At 37.9% G+C, this 17,813-nt stretch overlaps 1 protein-coding gene across 4 annotated transcripts in view; it reads left to right on the plus strand.

Annotated features, from left to right (window-relative positions):
- LY75 (lymphocyte antigen 75) overlaps nucleotides 1-17,813 on the plus strand; it is a 133,093-nt gene that overhangs the window by 44,633 nt on the left and 70,647 nt on the right. For all 4 annotated transcript variants that reach the window (XR_012375498.1, XR_012375500.1, XR_012375499.1 and 1 more), the window contains 8 exons: nucleotides 984-1,098; nucleotides 5,443-5,478; nucleotides 5,848-6,023; nucleotides 6,652-6,722; nucleotides 6,994-7,073; nucleotides 7,658-7,797; nucleotides 10,314-10,419; nucleotides 10,644-10,804. Coding sequence is in view for 1 of the 4 variants with exons in the window: in XM_073883641.1 (XP_073739742.1) it covers nucleotides 984-1,098; nucleotides 5,443-5,478; nucleotides 5,848-6,023; nucleotides 6,652-6,722; nucleotides 6,994-7,073; nucleotides 7,658-7,797; nucleotides 10,314-10,419; nucleotides 10,644-10,804 (885 nt within the window). In the remaining 3 variants the exon portion in view is untranslated. The remainder of the gene's footprint in view (nucleotides 1-983; nucleotides 1,099-5,442; nucleotides 5,479-5,847; nucleotides 6,024-6,651; nucleotides 6,723-6,993; nucleotides 7,074-7,657; nucleotides 7,798-10,313; nucleotides 10,420-10,643; nucleotides 10,805-17,813) is intronic.

Below are 17,813 nucleotides of genomic sequence, written 5' to 3' on the forward strand. Positions count from 1 at the left end.
GAGTGGTGGGGCTGGGAGGGATGGGGTGGCTGGGTGATAGACACTGGGGAGGGTATGTGCTATGGTGAGCGCTGTGAATTGTATAAGACTGTTGAATCACAGACCTGTACCTCTGAAACAAATAATACATTATATGTTAAAAAAAAAAAAGAAGAAGGAGAAGAAGAAGATAGAAGGAAGGGAAAAATGAAGGGGGGGGAATCGGAGGGGGAGATGAACCACGAGAGATTATGGACTCTGAGAAACAAACGGAGGGTTCTAGAAGGGAGGGGGTGGGGGGATGGGTTAGCCTGGTGATGGGTATTAAAGAGGGCACGTTCTGCATGGAGCACTGGGTGTTATACACAAACAGTGAATCATGGAACACTACATCAAAAACTAATGATGTAATGTATGGTGATTAAACATAACATAATAAAAAAAAAAGAGAGAGAGAGAGAAAACAGACCAAAAAGTGATGGAGATTCCTCCTCGGTCATGCCCTCCCGTTTCCTCTCTTGCCTGCTCACTGGCTGGGGTTTGTAGAGAGCTATCTCGGATCATGCAGAGGAGGTTAACATCCTAGCGGTGCAGAGCAACACCAGAGCAGGAACCTGGCCCTTGATGTCAGACTCTTATGTCCCATTTTCACAGATCTGCTTTAATCATAATCTGGTGTTGGGAAGCCACTGAAGTAAACATTTGTTTTAGGTTGACCTTTCTCAAATTTAAAGATGCAATCTATAATTTCATATCAGCAAAAACAGAAAAAAAACCAATAATTTACATTTTGGATATAAACATGACCTTATGATATATTTCCTGTGTCAGCCCCTTTGAAGATTCTTGATTAGGCTGTTAACTATTTAAACACTGTATTCATTCATAAACAAATATCTTGGGTGCTAGGGCTAAAATAGATTAAAGACTATAGGGCTTACACTTTAGTGTTTTATAAAGCTGCATCAACTTCAAAATATTCTTCAATCCTCTTCCTCCTTTAGGTCATTCAGAGGCCAGGGCGAAGAAGCTGGTATTTCTATGATGACAGAGAATTTATTTACTTAAGACCTTTTGCTTGTGATACAAAACTTGAATGGGTATGCCAGATTCCAAAAGGTAAGTGGTAGTTATTCTTTTTCACAATCTTCTCGTGTGAACATTGTAAACGCCAAGCCTAAAGTACCTAAGAGAGCATTTTAGTCAATAATTATAACTTTAAAAAGCCTATGAAGATGTAGTTAATATATTAAACTCCATCCTGCCTGACTCCTACCCTAAGTACAAGGCTGGTTAGATGGTACTTTCCTCTTTGATCATGAAAGAATTTGTATAGAAGATAAAATTTAAGATGAATTTAGAGAGATTAGATTTTGGGATGAAAGATTATTTCAACTAAAAGAAGACACAAAATGGAGGGAATCATTTCAATTTTTATTTTGATGCAAAATGAAGATGAAGGACAAAATGAAGATAAGCTTGGGGAAAATGAGGCAAAAGTCAAGAAATCAAAATTTGGCAGGTCTCTGTAACATGTAGAAGCAATTTGCACTGAACTCCAAAACTGGTAGTAGTTTATGGAATTCAAATTCAAATTCAGGAAACCAGTTAGTTTGATAGTAGAGGCTTTGGTGATAAAAAGGAGAGAAAGGAGAATAAAGATATACCATTTTACTTAGCTTGTTACTAGGAAAATGTTAAAGAAATATTAAGGAAAATGTTAAGATTTTTAACAGCCTAATTATTTCTTAATAACTTAAAAATAATTTTATTTTTTTAATATTTTATTTATTTATTTGACATAGAGAGAGAGAGACAGAGTGAGCACAAGCAGGGGGAGTGGCAGGCAGAGGCAGAGGGAGAAGCAGGCTCCCCACAGAGAAGGGGGAGCCCGATGCGGGACTCGATCCCGGGACTCCGGGATCATGACCTGAGCCGAAGGCAGTGGCTTAACCAACTGAGCCACCCAGGCGCCCTAAAAATAATTTTAAATAATTTTATTGGATATATTAAATTAATTAGTGGTAAATGCACAGAAAGCTCTAAACTAAATTTCTGAACCAAATGTAGATCATTGAAACTAAATGTATATCCTCCTCTAAGCTCTCAAAGAACCCAGAGGGTTCCTTCATGCAACTACCTATTAGAAGATTGTTCTTTTTCCTTAAAAAGGTCACCACCATATTGCCTTTAAAAGACATAATATCCAACACAGTAACTGGTAAGTCTCTTTCACAAAGGCAACTGGCAGGCCATTAATAAAAGAGGAGAGTGTGCGTGTGTGAGGTTTTTCTAAGGGAGAAATTATACCTCAGTTATTTCTGATTATTTGATGAAACCTAAAAGAGGAACAAAAGGAAACCAGTTTGGGTACCCTTTAAACAAGCAGGGAAGTAACTAACATAATAGCTAATTTGGATAATGTCTCTGGATTGAAGCAGTAATGGTGATGTTCCCATTAGTCTTTGGTGTTTGCTAACATGGCACAGAGAGTGTCATTGCTCCCTCCAAAGTGTGCCCTCACACAGTAGCTGCCACCCCACCCCCGTAGCTTCTGTTTGAGTGGTGGGGCAGACCCAAGAGTTCACACCAGCATAACCACAGAAATTACAAACCAATAACCACAGGAAATATTCCGAAGAGCATGTGGTTGTCTTTTTTTCTTTTTATGTATTTTTTTATTTTAAATGAAAAAGAAGGGAATTAACTAACTTAGCAAACGTAAACCTATTAACTAACTAAATAGATCTTCTAAATAATTGCACCCCTGCTGTCCCCGTGCAGAAACAAAATTGTAAAACTAAAGAACTTCCTGTCTCAGCCTATTCACAGTTGTTTGAAGCCATCAGTGATTGTTTGATCCAGAGTTTAAATGTTATGTAAACTGCCCTTTGACAGTCCCTAAATTCTAAGTTACACTGTGTCACATTCACGTAGCTGGATATTCTCTCAGTTAGTAGAGCCTGCAGAGTCTGCTCAACTGGATATTTCTGTATTAATCTGTATTTTTCTGGTTTTCTGAAAGCAGTTTACTTCTTCAGTAGCCTAAATCACTATACTTTTTCTCTAGCTCTTGCCTTTTTAAAAAAGACAAAAGATTCATATGATCTGGAGAGAAACCAGAATATTTGCCTTTTTTATTACCTGACCCAGTTGGTTCTCTTCTCTAAAAGGGATGTTCTGACAAGCTAAAATTTTTGAATAGCCATAACCACTATAGATATATATAATTTTAAAATTATATTTTTCATTGAAAAACAGTATCAAAAATAAGGCTTATAAAAATATTTTAGGAAAATCACCTATAATGCCACTATCCAAACACAACTGTTTTTATATTTCTTGATACCTTGTACACACATACATAAGCTTGTGAAAAAAAAAACCGACCTTGAACTCTGCTTTTCTCACTAATTTAAAGAAATTTCAGAATTAGCCATAGGTTCCTCCAAAAAACAAATGAACAGATGTTTTTAATTTTTTATTTAAATTCAATTTAGTTAACATATATTGCATTATTAGTTTCAGGGGTAGAATTTAGTGATTCATCATTTGCATATAACACGTAGTACTTATTACCTCAAGTGCCCTCCTTAATGCCCATCACCCAGTTACCCCATTTTCCCACCCACCTCCCCTCCAGCAACCCTCAATTTGTTCCCTATAGTTAAGAATCTCTTATGGTTTGCCTCCCACTCTGTTTTTTATCTTATTTTTCCTTCCCTTCCCCTATGTTCACCTGTTTTGTTTCTTAAATTCCACATATGAGTGAAATCATATGGTATTTGTCTTTCTCTGACTGACTTCTTTGACTTAGCATAATACACTCTAGCTCTACGTCGTTGCAGATGACGAGATTTCATTCTTTTTGATGACTAATATTCCATTATATATATATATTGTATATATATATAATACCATATATGCAATACCAATGCCATATATATACATACCACATCTTCTTTATTCATTCATCTGTCAATGGACATCTGGGCTCTTTCCATATTTTGGCTACTGTGGACATTGCTGTTATAAACAGTGGGGTGCAGGTGCTCCTTTAAATCACTATTTTTGTATCCTTTGGATAAATACCTAGTAGTGCAATTGCTGGATCACAGATACTATTTTCCAGAGTGGCTGCACCAGTTTGCATTCCCACCAACAGTGTAGGATGGTTCCCCTTTCTCTGCATCCTTGCCAAGATCTTTTGTTTCCTGACTTGTTAATTTTAGCCATTCTGACTGGTGTGAGGTGGTATCTCGTTGTGGTTTTAATTTGTATTTCCCTGATGCCGAGTGATGCTGAGCATTTTTTCATGTGTCTGAACAGAAGTTTTTGACAAGATTACAAACAAGAAACTATGCATATTTTTAACAGATTTAACCCATTGTTGATAGAAATTATCCAATATACAAAGAACTGACTCATAGAGAGAAACCAAAGATGTTGGATATATAGGCAGTCCTCTGAGTAGGGTCTTCTCTGCAATAGGCCCAGACAACAGCAAAATTAAGAACAGCTGTTTTACCCTGTAATTTCTAATAGTCATCAAACTATGTTTTTGCCTTGAAACCAGTATGACCTACAACCAGAATGAAAAGGGAGAGGAAAGCAACTAACATCCTTGTAGGAGAGGGGAGCCGCTCAGCCCTGGAATTGTCTGGGTGCTTCTGCTGAGGCAGCCTTAAAGTGATTTTCACAGTCGTTGAGTTAGGTAGTAGAGTCTTGTATTTTTATAGAGTAGAGAGCTGAGTCTCAGGGAGCTAAGCAGCTGATCCAAAGTCCCACAGCAGTGAAGGTTTGAGGGCATTAGGACCCTGACCCACCCAACTTCAAGGCCCATAATTCTTTGTAAAGTACCATATTTTCTCTGTTTCTGACAAGGAATTCTAGGTGATTTTTATTATTTTTCTCCCAGTTTTGTCTCTCACCTCCTCAAAAGTTTCAATACTCGATTACTGTACATTGTTTACAAGGATGCCTTGGGGGACAATGAACTCTACTGACCCAGTTTTATAGAACAATCATTCAAATTGCATTAGATGGAGAAGTAGTTCCTGAATAACCTCATCCTGCAGTGATGATTATCTTGGTGCCTGTTCCTTAGTGCTTCTATGTAATGTATATAATATACTCATTTACTTATTTATACTTTCTAATTATTAGCCATATTTTATCCATCTAGTCTTCCTTTGTGGCTTCCGTGATATAAGATAGAGAACTGCTAGTAATACTTTAATAGTTAACAGATCTGCCCTTTTGATTGCCACTAAAGCAGCTTTAGCTTAGGCCCCACAAAATTCAAACTGAAGCAATCATAATATGAAAGGAAATGGTTTGGCCAGAAATGGTCGAACTCAGCAATCCTGCAAGTGCTCTTGAATTAGATTAAAAGCACTTACTTACAGTATGACATTATCTGTAATTGGATACTAATCTTGAGTCTTTTGTTTTCTTATACAGGCCATACTCCAAAAACACCAGACTGGTACAATCCAGGTAAGTTAAGAAAACTGAAACTTAGCCAAACTGCTTCTACCTTTTCAGTAATGTACTCAGTTAATTATTTAAGCCCAGACCTAACTGCCAGCTTCTCTATCACATCTTCAAGGGAGATGAAATACCTCCAGGCAGGAAAGGTGTTGGGCTGGTGTGGAATGAGGCTTTGAGGCTGTATTTGTTCCCCTCTGTGAGTACAGGAGGGTGGCAAAGTCTCTGGCTCAGCAATCCCTGGTGCTTGACAAGAAGGACTGCCCTGGCCAGAGAGAGCCAATAATCTAAATGGATTTATAAATAGTTTTGAACATTAATTCATGCTTAGAAGGTGCAGTTTGATCTGTGCATAACTCCAATATTCTTCTTCTTTAGAGCGTGCTGGAATTCATGGACCTCCGGTTGTAATTGAAGGGAGTGAATATTGGTTTGTTGCCGATCCTCACTTAAACTATGAAGAAGCTGTCCTGTATTGTGCTAGCAATCACAGCTCTCTGGCTACACTGACATCTCTTGCAGGACTAAAAGCCATCAAAAACAAAATAGCAAATGTAATTTGAGAGAATGTATTTAAAATCTCTTATTTTGATATTTATTCCATTAAAAATTATTTCAGAAATCTTACCAAAATCTACAGAAGTTAAATGTTCCTTTCAAGTAAAATTTGCCTAACAACATCCAAATTCATCATTTCATGTTAGAAAAGTTAAATAGAACTACATAATGTTTTAAAATATTCAAGATTAATTATAAATGTCAGTTTATAAAATGAGCACAAATAGATAATATAAAATATTCTAATCTTTGTTAGATTTTGTACTAGATTTTTGTTTCTTCTAATAACTAACTTTGTAAAATAGCTTTTTGTAGAAAAAATAATTTTATGTTTTTAAATTTATAATTATTTGCAATAGAACACTATATATCCAATTAACATATGCCTGTAATTACAGTGACCTTATTTTCTGTATGCAAAATAGCGCATAGTGTTATACGAAGAGTTTTCAGCTACTTCTTTGATGAAAGGACCTGATAAGTTAGAGACAGAAGTAATGGAATGTCTGGAAATTTTAGTGGTTGTGGTTACAGTGGGACTGGCTATTTAAATGAAAACTCTTTCAGAAAACTGAGCACATATAAGCATGGGTGATTTTGTTGGTTGGTTGGTTTGTTTTTCAGATATCTGGTGATGAACAGAAGTGGTGGGTGAGAACCGCTGAGCAGCCAGCAGATCGTCATCGTTCTATATAGTATGTGACACCATTGATGTTGCCTTTATAAAGGCATTGGAAAGAAGCAGTTCCAAATTCCCCTTTAGAAAATGCTATTTATAATCTGTTTTGAACATTAATCCATAAACTGCATGGACTACAGAAACCAAGTCCTTTTGCATATTAGCATCAAGAAAAAGGTGGTATAAAGTAATGGCGTAACATTAAATTTAGAATTAAAATTACAGTAGAAGACAGAATAGAACATGTAACTACGATAGGAGCTGTGAAATCTCTCATTTTCTTTCAGCTCACGATATCCATGGCCTCACTTTCCTATAACATTTCGGGAGGAATGCCTGTGCATGTCTGCCAAGACTTGGTTTAGCGGTAAATTAATTCCAAATCCTTTAATGTTGATTATGTAATGTGTGAACTTCAGGTTCAATTACTAGCTTAACCTTGCTTTCCTTTTGATTATACGCTTCATCTTCTTTTGGCTTATTGCTAATGACCATGGCTCAAATTCCAAATGCAAATAGAGGTGCTTTTCACTGTGAATATTTTTACTTCCTTTATCCTAAAGCGGTTACTTAGAAATAAACTTACCGCTTTCATCACTGATAAGCATATAGATAAATTTGCAAAGATAAACAGGTAGCAATTCTAAATATAGTCTAGGTCTCTTTTCCCTTCATTAGGCTTTGCTTTCAACCTATTTCCCACCATCAGGAACTGTGGTGGTAACTGTGGTCCTTCCACCAAATGTGTGCATTTTTATAGGCAATGTTGGTATGCTATAGCCTACTGATATGAGTAATTACAGAAGATAGAAATGGCTAGAGTAAAAAAGGAATATATTTTAAATGTTGGGGAAAGATCAATCGAAAGATATTTTCTTTACTACTGGATTGTTTTTAAAATGTGCTGAACAGAAAATTCTCACCCCTGTAATCTTGCTTTTCATTTCTCAGACTTAAATAAACCAACAGACTGTGGTACCAAGTTGCCCTTCATCTGTGAAAAATATAATGTCTCTTCATTAGAAAAATATAGTCCAGATTCTGCAGCTAAAATACAGTGCTCTGGGGATTGGATTACTTTTCAGAATAAGGTAAAAAGAGAATTGTTACATTGTACAAATGATGATTGCTTTCATGATGGTTGTATGGCCTGTGGCAGAATCGCAGCCCATCAAATAATTTCACTAAGAAAGCTTCTGCATGTTTCAGTAACTCACCTGATCCTCTACAGTGCCAGAAACCAAGTTAGCTCTCAAGTTAGTCATGCCTGCAGGTCTTTCAAAGTACTGTGTTCCTCTTCTGTGCTAGTAAATGTAAATTGCTGAAGTTGATTGGTCAGTGGATTATAATACTTTAAATAATAAAACTATCTCTATAGCAAGAAGGAAACTGACAATTTCTGGCTGATATATTTTCCACTTGAAAGAAAGCATTCAGGCAGCATCTACCAATTAAATTAGACCAACATTGCTGCGGCTGAGGTCAAAGAGGTTGCTCCCTGTGTTCTCCTCAAGGATTTTGATGGATTCCTGTCTCACATTTAGGTCTTTCATCCATTTTACCCCAAAGATACAAATGTAGTGGTCCGAAGGGGTACATGCACCCCAATGTTTATAGCAGCAATGTCCACAATAGCCAAACTATGGAAAGAGCCTAGATGTCCATCAACAGATGAATGGATAAAGAAGATGTAGTAAATATGTACAATGGAATATTATGCAGCCATCAAAAAAATTAAATCTTGCCATTTGCAATGAAGTGGATGGAACTAGGGGGTATTATGCTAAGCAAAATAAGTCAATCAGAGAAATACATGTATCATATGATCTCACTAATATGTGGAATTTGACATACAAGGCAGAGGATTATAGGGGAAGGGAGGGAAAAATGAAACAAGATGAAACCAGAGAGGGAGACAAACTATAAGAGACTCTTAATCTCAGGAAACAAACTGAGGGTTGCTGGAGTGGAGGGGAGTGGGAGGGATGGGGTGGCTGGTGATGGACATTGGGGAGGGTGTGTGCTATAGTGAGTGCTGTGAATTGGAAAAAAAAAATTAGACCAGCATTTCCCAACCTATTTTGGGGGCTCTACACTACACATATGCTAACAAAATGTTAATCATTGATCTTGCCTTCAAGGGTCTTTAATGATTAAATAGGTTTGGGAAATGCTACATTCTGTATCTGCGTCTTTGAAATGCATAATCCATATTGGTATATTTATCTCTTTGGAAATGCATTTGGCTGCTAAGTAAGAGATTGCTATCCTATGTTAAAATATCTATTATCTCACACAAAAGACGTTTGATGGTAAGTGGGCTGGGGCTGGTATGGAAGCTCCACCACATCTTCAAATCCAGGCTCCTTTATTCTTTTTGCTCTGTCATCTTTAACATAATAAAGCTTCCAAGCTCAAGTTCAGGGTGTTCTGTCTAGGGTCTTTTCTAGAAGCTACCCAATGACATATAGCTCATTGGCCACTCCAGTCTCTAAGGAGGCTGAAAAAAAAAGCATTTTGTAGAATTGTTCAAAGAACACTATTTAGGGTGTATCAATCCACACTAATATGATCATATCAAAAAGAAAAAGGAAGATATGTGTCTGACAACTGAAAGCATCTGCACTGAAGCTAAAATAGTAAGGACATATTTTGGCTTTTTAAAATTAGAACAATTTGGGGCACCTGGGTGGCTCAGTCGTTAAGTGTCTGCCTTCAGCTCAGGTCATGATCCCAGGGTCCTGGGATCGAGTCCCGCATCAGTCTCCCTGCTCCGCGGGAAGCCTGCTTCTCCCTCTAGCTGCCATTCCCCCTGCTTGTGTTCCCTCTCTCGCTGTGTCTCTCTGTCAAATAAATAAAGTCTTAAAAAAAAAATACAAATATTATTAAAAAATTAAAAAATAAAATTAGAACAATCTTTTTTTCCCTCCAAAGATACTGGGACTAAATTAATTTACATAGTTGATGTAAATTTGAATTAAAATATCCTACCCAAAGAAAGGGGGATGAGGGTGGGGGGATGGAGTAACTGGGTGTTGGGTATTAAGGAGAGCACATATGGTGATGAGCAATGGGTGTCATATGCAACTAATGAATCGTTGAACACTACATCGAAAACTAATGAAGTATTATATGCTGGCTAATTGAACATAACAAAAAAAGGGGGGGATGATTTTTTTTTTTAATGTGTGTTTTTATATAAGGAGGTGATGATTACAAGGGCAGCCTTTGGAGTCAGATGGAACAGAATCTAAGTGCTGACAATACCACAGCCTGGCTATTTCACTTATAGGTGAAGTTACTCAACTGCCCTGTGCCTCGGTTTCCCCATTTGTTGTGAGAATTAAATGAGATAGTATTATGCAAACTGTTTAGCACATAGGAAGCCGTAAATGGGAGATTTTTTTAAAAAATAGTTTGACTAATAGACCACTCTTTAGTTGTTTATATTGAGAGTGTAGATCTGCATTTGTATAGTACTACTTTGCTAATTTCCATATTTCACAGACCAAAAATTAGCAGCCCTCTAAAAGATGAGGTGTTAACTTCCTATGTGAGCTTTCCTGTGTCTGGAATCTTATGCTTCATAGATGTTTTTTGTTTGCAGTGTTTCCTAAAAATCAAACCAAAGTCTCTCACATTTTCCCAAGCGAGTGATACTTGTCGCACATATGGTGGCACCCTTCCTTCAGTGCTAAGCCAGAGAGAACAAGGTAACGGAATTGTTTTGGAAACATGTATTATTCTGATCTGGGGACCAAGTTAGTTCTGAGAGGCTTTGGGGAATTAGCATATTTAAAAAATCTTATTAAACTACTTTGTTACAGAATAGGTAAAAGAGTATCTTTGTTGGTAAGCAAGAGGTATTCATTGACAGTTTTAGTGTACCTTTAATTTGAATAAGTCAAATGCTTAAAAAAAAATCTCTTTCTGACAGATTTTATTACATCCTTGCTTCCGGATATGGAGGCTACTTTATGGATTGGTTTGCGCTGGACTGCCTATGAAAGGGTAAACAAATGGACGGATAACAGACAGCTGACATACAGTAACTTTCACCCGTTATTAGTTGGTGGGAGACTGAAAATACCAACACATGTAAGTTTTTTTAATGGGAAATCTATATAGCTCAGGGCACCTGGGTGGCTCAGTCAGTTGAGCATCGGACTCTTTATTTCAGCTCAGGTCATGATCTCAGGGTTGTGAGATCAAGCCCTGCCTTGGGCTCTTGCTGGGTGCAGAGCCTGCATAAGATTCTCTCTCTTCTTTTCCCTCTGTCCCCACTCCCCACCTCTACTTGCATGTATATATGTGTGCACATGCTCTCTCTCTAAAAAAGAAAAAAAGTCTATATAGCTCTGTGAAATACCCAAATCTTCTATAAATTACTGGATTAAGAACAAGGGTCTGTTTTGAGTCCACTTACATGAAATGTTCAGAGCAGGCACGTCTTCAAAGATAAAATGTAGATTAGTGGTTGCCAGAGGCTAAGGAGGAAGGAAGGATTGGGGGTGATGCCTAAAGGATATGGCATTTCTTTTTGGGGTGGTAAAAATGTTCTTAAATTGATTGGGGGTGATGGTTGCACAATTAAACATACTAAGAACTATAGAATGTGTGCTTTAAATGGGTGAATTGTAACACATATGAATTCCATCTCAGGAAAACTACCCAAGAAGAACAACAGGGGTTCCCTGGCATTCAAGCAGATGCCCCATGTTTTCACAGGAGCCCCAGACTCCATAACACTTACTTCATACCACAAAAAGCCATTGCGTAGTGAGATGCAAATAGAAGCAAATATAAATGTTTTATTTAACATTTTGGGATTTGAGGCTCTCTCCTGAGGCCAATAGTACAAAATCAGTGATTAGTGATCATTTTTCCCTAACAGCCAAACATAAAGAAGGGGGAAAAAAGTATTGTATTAACAATAATTACCCTAAACCATAATTCTGCTGCCCACTACTTCTGTCTGACCACCTTTTACACAGTGGCAAAGATGAAGAAATTAACTTTAAACTCAAATTCCAAAGATATGCCCTAGACAATAACCAGCTGATGTTCCTGATGCAATATAACTTTGCTCAAGGTAGATGTTGCTAGCAAAGGGAGCTCTGAGTCATGTGTAATTATGTACAAAGTAAATACTAAGATAATGCTTGATCATTATAGAAAATTTGAGAGTTGTAGAAGAGTAAGCACAGGAGGAGCAGGATGGCGGAGAAGTAGGAGACCTAAATTTTGTAGGGTCCCAGGAATTCAGCTAGATAGTTATCAAACCATTCTGAACACCTACAAACTCAAGAGGAGATCAAAGAAAAGAATAGCAGCAATTCTATGAATAGAAAAGCAACCACTTTCTGGAAGGTAGGACATGCAGAGAATTGAATCTGAGGCGATATTTGGGAAGATAGATTGCGGGGGAGAGGCTGCCTCCATCAGCTGCTACTGGCAAGTGATAGAGCAGCAGAGCACAAAATTGGAACTTTTAGAAGTCTGCTCTGCTGAGGGACGTCACTCCAGTGGCTAAACAGGGGGTGGAACACTCGCTGGGACAGTGTGGTCTCAGGACCCTGAGAGGTCACAGAAAGACCAGGGGTGCCTGAGTGTGGCAGAGCTCCCAGGTATCAGAGCGGGGAATCCAGCTGCAGAGACGGAGCCAAGGAGTGGGCTCTCAGCTTTGGGTTGCCATAAACTGTGATCCACGGCACACTCAGGCCACTACTCTTTGAGCAGGGACCCAACAAGCAGCAGATCCAGGGAGACTCCCCTTCCTCCCCTGGAAGGAGCAGCACGGGAGTGCACCACAGGAATCTGCTGGGTTTGGAGACTCCAAACGGGGTCATGTGCCAGAGATAGAAACACTCAGTCACAGGCCTCGTGAGCACGGAGTGCAGCCTGGGAGACAGGAGTGATTGACTTCTTTTCTCTGAGGGCTCACTGAGAAGTGGGGCCCCAAGCACTCAGCTCCTCTGGGGCCAGAGATTGGGAGGCTGCCATTTTCATTCTTGTCCCCTAAAGCTGTAGGGAAAGCTTTCAGGGAACAAAACTACTGAGAGCAAACCCGAACAGATTACTTAGCCTGGCCCCTGGCAAGGACGGTGCAATTCCGCCTCAGGCAAAGACATCTGAGAATCACTGTGACAGGCCCCTCCCCCGGAAGATCAGCAAGAACATCCAGCCAAGACCAAGTTTACCAATCAATGAGAACTGCAAAACTCCAGCGCTATGGGGATACAGCACATAGAATTCATGGCTTTTTCCCATGATTCTTTAGTCTTTCAAAATTAATTTTCTTAATTTTCATTATTTTTTCTTTTTCTATTTCTTTTTTATTGAAATTTTCTTCTTTCCTTTTTCAACCAACATCTTATCAATTCCTCTTTTAAAGTCTTTATTAATTTTCATTTTTACAGTCATATTCTATCCCTTCATTGTATTTAACCTTATCTTTTGTGTATATACAAGTTTTTCTTTCTTTAAAATTTTGGAACACAGTTTCTCCTAACAGCCAAAATATACCCTAAATCTAGTGTATGGCTTTGTTCTAGTCTCCTGCCTGATCACTTTCTCTCCTTTTTAAAAAAAATTTTTTTCTTCTTTTTTCAACCAGCTTCTTATCAATTCCTTTTTTAAAATCTTTTTTAATTTTCATCTTTACAGTCATATTCCATCCCTTCCTTCTATTTACCCTTATTTTTGTACATATATAAGTTTTTCTTTCTTTAAAATTTTTGGAGGCAGTTTCTTCTAACAGACCGAAATAGACCCAAAATCTAGTGTGTGGTTCTGTTCTATTCACCAGCCTAATCATATTCTTTTTTCTTTTTCCTTTTTCCCCCCAGTTTTGGGTCTCTTCTGATTTGTTTAGTGTATATTTTTCTGGGGTCGTTGTTCCTTTATTAGCATTTTGTTCTCTCATTCATCCATTCTTCTCTGGACAAAATGACAAAACAGAACAACTCATCTCAAAAAAAAAAAAATGAGAGGCAGTACCAACTGCCAGGGACCTAATCAATACAGACATTACTATGATGTTGGAACTAGAGTTCAGAATGACGATTATAAAGATACTAGCTGGGCTTGAAAAAAAAGCACAAGATACTAAAGAATCCCTTTCTGGAGAAATAAAAGAACTAAAATCTAACCAAGTCGAAATCAAAAAGGCTATTAATGAGGTGCAATAAAAAATGGAGGCTCTAACTGCTAGGATAAATGAGGCAGAAGAGAGAATTAGTGATATAGAAGATCACTATATATATGATGGAGAATAAAGAAGCTGAGAAAGAGATATAAACAACTACTGGATCCTGAGGGGAGAATTCAAGAGATAAGTGATACTATAAGATGAAACAATATTAGAATAATTGGGATCCCAGAAGAAGAAGAAGAAAGAGAGAGGGAGGCAGAAGGTATACTAGAGCAAATTATAGCAGAGAACTTCCCTAATTTGAGGAAGGAAACAGGCATCAAAACCAGGAGGCACAAGGAACCCCTCTCAAAATCAATAAAAATAGGTCAACACCCCGACATCTAATAGTAAAACTCACAAGTCTCAGAGACAAAGAGAAAATCCTGAAAGCAGCTCGGAACAAGAGGTCTGTAACCTACAATGGTAGAAACATTAGATTGGCAGCAGACCTATCCACAGGGACATGGCAGGCCAGAAAGGACTGACATGATATATTCAGGGCACTAAAGGAGAAAAATATGCAGCCAAAAATACTATATCCAGGTAGGCTGTCATTGAAAATAGAAGGAGAGATAAAAAGCTTCCAGGACAAACAAAAACTAAAAGAATTTGCAAACACCAAACCAGCCCTACAAGAAATATTGAAAGGGGTCCTCTAAGCAAAGAGAGACCCTAAAAGTAACATAGACCAGAAAGAAACAGAGACAATATACAGTAACAGTCACTTTACAGGCAATACGATGGCACTAAATTCATATCTTTCAGTAGTTACCCTGAAGGTAATTGGGCTAAATGGCCCTATCAAAAGACACAGGGTATCAGATTGGATAAAAAAAAAGACCCATCGATATGCTGTCTGCAAGAGACTCATTTTAGACTACAGACTTAGAGTGAGGGGGTGGAAAAACAATTTGCCATGCCAGTGGACATCAAAAGAAAGCTGGAGTGACAATCCTTATATCAGACAATTAGATATTAAAGCAAAGACTATAATAAGAGATGAGGAAGGACACTATATCCTACTTAAAGGGTCTATCCAACAAAAAGATCTAACAATTGTAAATATCTACGCCCCTAACATGAGAACATCCAATTATATAACCCAATTAATAACAAAATCAAAAAACACATTGACAATAATACAATAGTAGTGGAGGACTTTAACACCCCCCTCACTGAAGTGGACAGATCATCTAAGCAAAGGATCAACAGGGAAATAAAGGCTTTAAATGACACATTGGACCAGATGGACTTCACAGATATATTCAGAACCTTCCATCCCAAAGCAACAGAATACACATTCTTCTCTAGTGCCCATGGAACATTCTCCAGAATAGATCACATCCTGGATCACAAATCAGGTCTAAACCAGTACCAAAAGATTGGGATCATTCCCAGCATATTTTCGGACCACGATGCTTTGAAACTATAACTCAATCACAAGAGGAAAGTTGGAAAGAACTCAAATACATGGAGGCTAAAGAGCATCTTACTAAAGAATGAATGGGTCAACCAGGAAATTAAAGAATTTAAAAAATTCATGGAAACAAATGAAATGTTCAAAATCTTTGGGAGGCAGCAAAGGCAGTCCTAAGAGGGAAGTATATAAGCAATACAAGCCTTTCTCAAGAAACAAGAAAGGTCTCAAATACACAACCTAACCCTACACCTGAAGGAGCTGGAGAAAGAACAGCAAATAAAGCCTAAAACCGGCAGAAGAAGAGAAATAATAAACATCAGTGCAGAAATCAATGAAAAAGAAACCAAAAGAACAGTAGAACAGATCAACGAAACTCGGAGCTGGTTCGTTGAAAGAATTAATAAGATTGATAAACCCCTGGCCAGACTTACCAAAAAGAAAAGAGAAGGGACCCAAATAAATAAAATCATGAATGAAAGAGGAGAGATCACAACCAACACCAAAGAAATACAAACAATTATAAGAACATATTATGAGCAACTATATGCCAGTAAATTAGACAATCTGGAAGAAATGGCTGCATTCCTAGAGACGTATAAACTACCAAAACTGAGCCAGGAAGAGATAGAAAACCTGAACAGACCCATAACCAGTAAAGAAGTTGAAGCAGTAATCAAAAATCTCCCAACAAACAAGAGCCCAGGGCCAGATGGCTTCCCAGGGGAATTCTACCAAACATTTAAAGAAGAATTAATAGCTATTCTTCTGAAACTGTTCCAAAAAATAGAAATGGAAGGATAACTTCCAAACTCATTTTATGAGACCAGCATTACCTTGATCCCAACACAAGACAAAGACCTCATCAAAAAGGAGAATTACAGACCAATATCCCTGATGAACATGGATGCAAAAATTCTCACTAAAATATTAGCCAATAGGATCCAATAGTACATTCAAAGGATTATTCACCACAACCCAGTGGGATTTATTCCTGGGCTGCAAGAGTGGTTCAACATCCGTAAATCAATCAATGTGATACACTGCATTAATAAAAAGAACAAGAACCATATGATCCTCTCAATAGATGCACAAAAGGCATTTGACAAAGTACAGCATCCTTTCTTGATTAAAACTATTCAGAGTGTAGGGATAGAGGGTACATACCTCAATATCATAAAAGCCATCTATGAAAAAGCCACAGCAAATATCATTCTAAATGGGGAAAAACTGAGAGCTTTTCCCCTAAGGTCAGGAATGCGGTAGGGATGTCCACTAGCACCACTGCTATTCAACATAGTACTAGAAGTCCCAGCCTCAGCAATCAGACAACAAAAGAAATAAAAGGCATCCAAATTGGCAAAGAAGAAGTCAAACTCTCACTCTTTGTAGATGATATGACATTTTATGTGGAAAACCCAAAAGACTCCACCCCAAAACTGCTAGAACTCATACAGGAATTCAGTAAAGTGGCAGGATATAAAATCAATGCACAGAAATCAGTGGCCTTCCTATACACCAACAACAAGACAGAAGAAAGAGAAATTAAGGAGTCAATCCCATTTACAGTTGCACCCAAAGCCATAAGATACCTAGGAATAAATCTAACCAAAGAGGCAAAGAATCTGTACTCAGAAAACTATAAAATACTCATGAAAGGAATTGAGGAAGACACAAAGAAATGGAAAAACTTTCCATGCTCATGGATTGGAAGAACAAATATTGTGAAAATGTCTATGCTACCTTGAGCAGTCTACACATTTAACGCAATCCCTATCAAAATACCATCAACTTTTTTCAAAGAAATGGAACAAATAATCCTAAAATTTGTATGGAACCAGAAAAGACCCCGAATAACCAGAGGAATGTTGTAAAAGAAAAACAAAGCTGGAGGCATCACAATTCCGGACTCCAAGCTCTATTACAGAGCTGTAATCATCAGGACAGTATGGTACTGGCACAAAAACAGACACAAAAATCAGTGGAACAGAATAGAGAACCCAGAAATGGATCCTCAACTCTATGGTCAACTAATCTTCGACAAAGCAGGAAAGAATGTCCAGCGGAAAAAAGACAGTCCCTTCACAAATGGTGTTGGGAAAATTGGACAGCCACGTGCAGAAGAATGAAACTGGACCATTTCCTTACACCACACACAAAAATAGACTCAAAATGGATGAAAGACCTGAATGTGAGACAGGAGTCCCTCAAAATCCTAAAGGAGAACGCAGGCAGCAACTTCTTTGACCTCAGCTGCAGCAACTTTTTCCTAGAAACTTCGCCAAAGGTAAGGGAAGCAAGGGCAAAAATGAACTATTGGGACTTCATCAAGATAAAAAGCTTTTGCACAGCAAAGGAAACAGTCAACAAAACCAAAAGACAGCCGACAGAATGGGAGAAGATATTTGCAAATGACATATCAGATAAAGGCTAGTATCCAAAATCTATAAAGAACTTATCAAACTCAACACCCAAAGAACAAATAATCCAATCAA

This window comes from Callorhinus ursinus, unplaced genomic scaffold, assembly GCF_003265705.2.
Source record: "Callorhinus ursinus isolate GAN/ISIS: 27379988/994484 unplaced genomic scaffold, GSC_fseal_2.0 scaffold2, whole genome shotgun sequence".
Taxonomy (NCBI): domain Eukaryota; kingdom Metazoa; phylum Chordata; class Mammalia; order Carnivora; family Otariidae; genus Callorhinus; species Callorhinus ursinus.